Genomic DNA, 7,709 nt, shown 5'->3' on the forward strand with positions numbered 1-7,709 from the left:
TATATTGGCTAAAAGTCAGCAAAGTGTATATTAACCAACAAAAGAGTACATAATACAAGATCGGAGAGGTCCCCAACTAGGAGTGTCAGGGCAAAATCAAAACCTCTCAACTATGGCTAGCAACCATCAAAGTTCAGAACCAAATATAAATTAGGAACCCTTTGGAAACACCCTAGTCCCTCTGTAGATCTTTATCGAAGCCGAAACCTACTCCTTTCAAGGATATCCCACTCTATCTCAATTCTAGCATAGCTTGGGGCTTCATCCCATCGCTGGGAGACATTAGAAGAGGCGCACCTTTTGGTTAGTAGATCTGCTACTGTATTTGCTTCCCTATAGCTATGTGTAATTTTCCACATAATGTCTTTCAGATATGCTGCAACTTCCCACAAGATTGTTTGAACAACCAAGGAACTATACTATTTCTTATTGATGTAACCACTGCTTCTGCATCACACTCTATCCAAAGCCTCTGTATTCCCTTCACCCTGGCCATTTGAACTCCAAGAAAAAATGCCAAGAACTCAGCTGTAAAGTTTGTAGACACTCCTAGGTACTGTGCAAAACTTCCCTTAGGGTGTCCTTGGCAGTTTCGTTGGATCCCTGCTGCACTTGAATGTCCCAGATTCCCTATGGGGCAACCATCAATGTTTAGCTTCATCCAATTTTCTTCAGGTTTTCTCCATTGAACTTCCATAATCCTTCTAGCCCTGGCATTTGGAAAAGAAGCACCAATATCACGAGCTAAAACCAGATCCTGCATAGACTTGATGAAGCACTTCATTAGCGTTGAGGCGTCCCTGAGATCTGATTTCAAGAGTCGCAAAACTGAGGCAGACCTATTGCAACTCCCTTCAAAGCGTTTCCTATTTCGCTCACTCCATATATGAAAAGGGACCAGGATGAAACCCGCTAGCCACACCTTAGCAAGAGCACTAGAGTCGGCTTTCTCCTTCCACCAAACGAGCAACTCGTGCATTGATTCCTTTGCTGGCCATGCTCTTTGAAATCAAGAGAGAAACCCCTGCCACAACTTCAAAGAAAAGGAACATTCAAGAAAAATGTGTCTTTGAGAATCAGTAGCTTTCAAACATAAGTTGCAGCATGAGGCTAATGGGACGCCTTTCTGGGCAACCAAATCATCAGTTGGCAATTTCTTCTGCATCAACCCCCAGCCAAACATTGAATGTTGAGGTTGCAACTTGGATGCCTAGACCATTGAATGCTAGGCTATCCGGTTTTCTGCTCTTCTAACGCCCTCCCACGCCGATTTTACTGTGAACGCACCTTGTTTGGATAGGGTCCAAACTTTTATGTCCTCAGCCTTGATCGATGGTAATGGTATGGAGGATGCTTGATTGGTAATGAAGCTAGCCAGTGGCGTGTGAAGGGTCTTTATCCAATACTCCCACCCATGCAACCCAGGGTGAGCTGCGACAGTATCTCCCTTAAGCCATCGATCATGCCAGAAGTCAATTTTTGAGCCATCCCCCACAACCCAAGCTTCATGTGCTGAGACAAAATCCCACATCTTCTTTATCCCAAGCCAGATTGAAGATGAAGAATTGATCTGGTGTTTAATACTGCCCTTAGATGTGAATATTGATCGAAGTAAGTTACTAATAAGGGAGTTATCGGCCTTAGTTCCCCAAAAAAGTTTGCAAAGTAGTGCCTTGTTAACCTCCCTTAATTTCCTGATGCCCAGACCCCCTCTTCGCGAGGCTTGCACACCCACTCCCATTTCACCGTAATTCCCTTAGTTATATCTGGATCTCCATACCAAATAAAGTTCCGACCCCATCTCTCCATTAAAGAAATGAAAGAAGTAGGCCACCGATAAACTGAGAAGGTGTGAATTGGCATGCTTGACATAACTGACCTGACCAGTTGAACTCTCCCTGCCATTGAAATTGGCTTTCCTTTCCATCCCGCCAATCTGGATTTGAATTTATCCATCAATGTCGAGATTGCATCCTTCTGAACCCTTCCTTTAAAAATGTCGATTCCAAAAAATCTGGTAGGAAAACTTCCCTCAGAGAATCCGACAATGTCCTTTATCCTGGCCCTTCTAGTAGCACTCACATTGCACAGGAACATCTTACTCTTGTGTATGTTTATACTCTACCCCGAGTACTCATGATAATCTCCCAAGAAATCCTTCAGACATCGAACAGAGCAGATACCTGCTTTAACAAACAGGAAAACATCATCAACAAAAAGCAAATGGGTGGGGACCGCGACCCCACGTGGCCTTGGAAGAGGCAAAATCTTCCTTGCTTCCTTTAATTTTGTGAAACCCCTACATAAAGCTTCTTCTGCAATAATGAATAGAAGAGGTGCCAAAGGATCCCCTTGCCTGAGTCCCCTCTCAACACCAAAGAACCCCACAGGTCCTCCATTAAGCAAAATAGAGAGCTTAGCCAAGGATAGGAGCTTATGGATCGTGTTTACCCAAGAGGTGTAAAACCCGAACTTCCTCATAACATCAAACATAAAGTCCCACTCCATTGTGTCATAAGCTTTTTGGATATCCAGTTTGAGACCCATTCCTCCCCCATAAGATTTTACATGTAAAATGTTTGTTAACTCAGACGCAGCACAAATGTTGGAAAAAATCACCTTCCCTTTTTGGAATGCTTCTTGCTCCTCGGAGATCAGCTTAGACATGAACCCCGATAATCGAGTGGCCAAGATTTTAGGAATCAATTTATACAAAAAATTCCCCAGACCAATAGGCCAAAACTTGTCCAGGGTAATTTCTTCATCCACTTTGGGGATTAAAGTGATGAAATTATTATTCACCCCCTTAGTGATAATGCCCTCACGAAAAAAGCTCATAATAGCCCTACACACATCTCTCTCGATGATCTTCCAGCAATGTCTGAAAAAAGCCCCAGGGAAACCATCAGGCCCTGGGGCACAATCTGGATCCAAATAAAAAACCGTCGCTTTAATCTCTACTCTGCTAGGGACTGCAGTAAGGAAAGCGTTGTCTTCCTCTGAAATAGCAGGGGGGATGGACACTAAAATCTCAGGGCGGGCCACTGAGGGAACTCGCTTGTGAAACTCCTCATAGAATTCTGTAACAAAGCTACCGATCTGAGTGTTTTCAGTGAGAATAGTTCCATCTGGCTTCCTCAACATTCTAATAAGGCTATTTGACCGTCTAATCATTGTAGCAAGGTGAAAAAATTTTGTATTACAGTCGCCACAAGTGAGGTACCTAACTCTGGACTTCTCCGCCCAGTATTTCACCTGTAGGGTAATAGCTGAGACATATTCCTTCCTTGCCTGTTCTTCACACTGGACTAAGAACTCAGAGCTTCCCATAGTTTCCAAAACCTCTTGTGCATCTTCAAAAGCAACTCTAGAACGGTCAACCTCCACATTCACGTTGGGGAACACAGACCTAGACCAAGCTCTTAGGACCCCCTTTACCCGCTTAAGCTTCTAAACCACCACAAAGAAAGGGGAACCCGATACATACTCAACCCATGACCTTTCAACCACAGCAGCAAAATCATTATGTTCCAGCCAAAACGTTGCATTCTAAAAGGGCAGTTCAAAGGCTTTGGCACCGCTTCCAAAGCTACCACTAAGGGGGAGTGATCAGAGACAGATCGTGGTAGGACGCGCTGGTAAGAATCACTGAACACATCTAGCCACGCCGCATTACAAAAGCTTCTTTCCAAAACTGCTGTTGCATTCCCTTGCTTCCTGTTATTGCTCCATGTAAATTTATTCCCTTTAGAAGGCGGCTTGGATAAGGGAGGTGGCGTCTAAAAAAGTAGCAAACTCCATTGCAGATCCATTATTAAAGGCATCAGGACCCCGCTTCTCTGAAGCAAGTAGGGTGGCATTAAAATCATCAATCACTAACCAGGGCATTACCGAAATAGGTTGACACGAAAGGTCCAACCACAAATCTCTCCTCCGTGCACGGAAGCTACTAGCATGAATCGATGAGAGAAAGAATTTCTCCCCTCCCACCTAGAAGAAAATTGTAATTTGTTGCTCAGAGGAGCTAATAACCACAGGCTTTCGAAAGCAGCTCCTCCATATGATCCACAGATTCGGGTTCTTTCCTTCTCTTTCATTGTGCACACACTCAACAGAGAACCCCAAATGCTTTAAGAAAACCTTTGGGTATTTTTCTAGACCAATCATTGGCTCCGCTATACATAACACATCAGGTGCATGAGTTTTGATTAGAATTCTTAACGCAGCCTTTGTTCGGCTGTTCAGAATTCTGTACAAATTCCAAAAGATTACCTTCATTTTAAAACCAAGGTCTTCGTGGAATCCCTTGCGGCTCTGTGTGGTTGATTCTACACCTTCATAGGCTGTTTACCAGCTCTTCTACTCGTTACTGGCGTAAAAGTGCCAACCAATGCTGCATCCACCTGCCCGACCTCATCAAAGGCCATCACCGAAATGGATGGATCTTGACCACTCCCCTAGCCTTCCAAGTAAAATTCTGCATCCCCCTTCTTCTGCTGCCTCACTTCCTCCACCTCTGAGGGCTGCTCTTGAATGCCCATGATGTCTTGGCACTCCAAAACCACTTCAATAGAACCCCCCAAATCTGCATGAACAGGCTGGACATCTTTTTCAGCCCCTTGATGTACCACCAACTCCATAGCACTCGCTGAACCCTCATAAGCCGCTTGCACCTGTGGAACCTCCACCCCCATGCTCGCCTCTCCTGACCCCAAGGCCCCACTCGCCACGGCATGGTTTGGGGGAGAACCTGCCTTTCTTTTCCTTCTCCAGATCCCACGTCGTGGTCTTTCATTATCATCAACGTAGACTGCACCCAAAATCGAAGGTTCCTCTCTTGGCTCTTACACACGATTTGGGCAAGAATCTGATTTATGACCAAACTTCCTACATTCCCCACAACATGACGGAGGATCCTCGAACACAACTGGTTGTTTGAAGACGAATAACTCTGCACTACCTTGCTGTTCCCGCTCCACCAATACTTCTGTAACCCTAGGCAGGGTTTCATCCACATCCACACAAACCCTAGTGAAGTGGCCATAAAACGAATCCTTTGTCTTCCTTTCAATGGCCACAGGTCACCCCACTGCATTAGCAATTGAAAACAAAATTTCATCATGCAAGCAAGTATTCCTGTGGAAGGCCAGGAAGCCGGATCCAGGTTAACCAGTAGGTCATCTGCTACGTTTCCACATTGAAATCAGGGCAATATATATATATATGAAAACAAACTATAGCATCCAGTCCAAAGGGAATTACACCTTAATTCTGGAATTGCAAACAATAGAAATGTATTAGAAAAAAAAAAAACAAAATAAAACGAAACAAAAAGCAGATGGTTCAAGGTGAATTGGATCCCATACCGCTCCTAGGGTTTTAGTATATTCCAAAATACCCTCATTATACCTATTCCCACCTTCTCCCGCTCCACGATTAATGTGATCCCATAAACCATGGGTGAAAGCAAACTCGATAAAAAAAAAAGAAAAAAAAGAAAAAGGAAACAGGTAGAGAAAGTTGCACGCCCCTTCCTTCCTATTTTACCCATCATGGTTTAGGAGCAATTTTGGAAATTTGCTTTTATTTTACTCTTTTGTGGCATGAGTACTAACTAACTTTGGGGATTGAGTAAATATTTTCAAAATGGAAAGTAGTGAATGTAAAACATATTTGAAACCTACTTATGGTAAAGTAGGTTTGATACCATACATGTTATCGTCTACTGGAGACTTAAGGAAACTCGGCTTGACTTGAGAATTGCTTGTTGTAGACGCTGATTTTTTGTTACCCCCTAATTGGCGATGATGACAACGGGACATGGACGATGGACGACACACTCTCCCTCATTTTAGACCCAAGGTACCTGACCCATAAGACCAAGAGCCATACTAAGCACAAAATGGCCCATTTTAGGCCCAAAAACAAGGAAAAATGGCACTGCGCTCCCACGGCGCCGTGGATCCTTCCCTCGGCACCGTGGACGCCTTCCCACGGCACCGTGGGGATTTGTATCGGATTTCCATGGTGCCATGAGGGGGTGTGACCCACGGCGCCTTGGAAAAGTCCCCCACAGCGTCGTGGACATCTCCACGGTGCCGTGGAGGACTTATCCGGCTAGGAGAGAGAAGGGATCCCTCCCTATAAATAGGAGGGTCCCCTCCCACATTTCCCAAGGGAATTTTGGGTGGAGAGACCCTCCCCAATTCCTAGCATCTTTTCCTCCCTTTTCACCCTCATTTCTCCTCCTTCTCTCATGAGAGTGTGAGTGCTTAAAGTTTTCTTGTGGTGGACAGATCCTTCGATTGTCCCTCTGAGTATAGAGCGCTTTTGCTCCTTGGCGTTGTTATCCCGTCTGTGCACGGATAACCATCAAAACTCCTTTATTACAGATGTTATTCTGTCTGTTTACCCCTCTCCAAATCACTTGAAAGATCCGTTACTCTGCCGACAAAGAATCGACGTCAGTCTATTCGTCTATCTCCCTTGAGCCAGGGGAATACAACCATACAATTATAATTACTGCATTCTTGTTGATTCAATGTAGTCCTTCCATATTTCATCATTTTAGTCCGTATTTCTCATATATGTAATGTAGTTTATTATGTTTAGTTCAATTCATAGCATCTAAATGTAGTTCATAATATCCCTCATCCTCATAATAAAAGAGAGAGAACATTCGTCTTTATGTAGCATCTAATATAGAGAGACCGGCTTCGGCCGGGCGAGGTGGGTGCCTAACACCTTTCCACACTCGTAACCTGACCCCTTACCCGAACCTTCGGTAAGACCATATGGAGTCATGTAGCCCGATTCCGTTCACAATGGATAGGGCTACACTTAATGGGTCCTAGGCCCTAACCCTAGGTGGCGACTTCACATTATATTAGCATATTTTAATGTATGATCCTAATCCCCCATTTATCAATACTATACATTGACAATATTATCCATATCCATGTACACACACACATGCTTCTCCCAAAACCCTATGTCGCCATAGACCATAAGGGCTGAGGAACCCTCGTCCCGAGGACCACAATACTTACAATGGCGACTTCACTGAGGACTTGGTGGACAAATGTCCACCTGAGGTCAAACTCTCTAAATAGGTGCTATCAATAAATGACAGAATGTTCTCTCTAAACTTTAAAAAAAAAATAAAAATAAAAAATATATATAATAATAATAAAAATATAATATATATATATATATAAAAAAATGTACAAAATAAAATACAAAATAAATAAATAAATAAATACCATAATATGTTTGTCTGGCTAACCCCTGTGTGTACTAACCGCATCATGCATAGTGCTCGAAATAAAATCAAACGGCGAGGGTACTCCCTGTCGTGCCTTTACCCCCGGGGAGGTGAGGCACGTCATACTAAGTACTCTGAGATCGGATGATAGCCGCTTCCTGTACCACTTTCTTACACACATACACTGCATGGGAACCCCTCTTACCCCCGTAGTTAGTCGTTGGACCCTATGAGTAGTCATGGGTAATTTGCGGCGAAGCTACAGCCCTTGATATTTACTATACGAGTTTAGAATCACCAGCGAGGGTATTCACTAGTGTGCTGTGGAGTGCTTTGCCACTCAAAAAAGGCACTAGCTCGATTACTCTGAGTTTGTGTGACCTATTCTTCAGGTATATCAAAAGAACCACGTGCCTACAATTCGCGACCACGAGCAATAGGTATA

General features: G+C 43.8%; 1 protein-coding gene across 1 annotated transcript; it reads right to left on the reverse strand.

Annotated features, from left to right (window-relative positions):
* Window positions 1-367: 367 nt before the first annotated feature.
* LOC122638756 lies at window positions 368-979 on the reverse strand. The gene has a single exon (XM_043831607.1). It carries the CDS (start codon window positions 977-979, stop codon window positions 368-370), a length of 612 nt encoding a protein of 203 aa, XP_043687542.1.
* Window positions 980-7,709: the final 6,730 nt, after the last annotated feature.

The sequence above is a fragment of the Telopea speciosissima genome, chromosome 9 (genome assembly GCF_018873765.1).
Source record: "Telopea speciosissima isolate NSW1024214 ecotype Mountain lineage chromosome 9, Tspe_v1, whole genome shotgun sequence".
Taxonomy (NCBI): domain Eukaryota; kingdom Viridiplantae; phylum Streptophyta; class Magnoliopsida; order Proteales; family Proteaceae; genus Telopea; species Telopea speciosissima.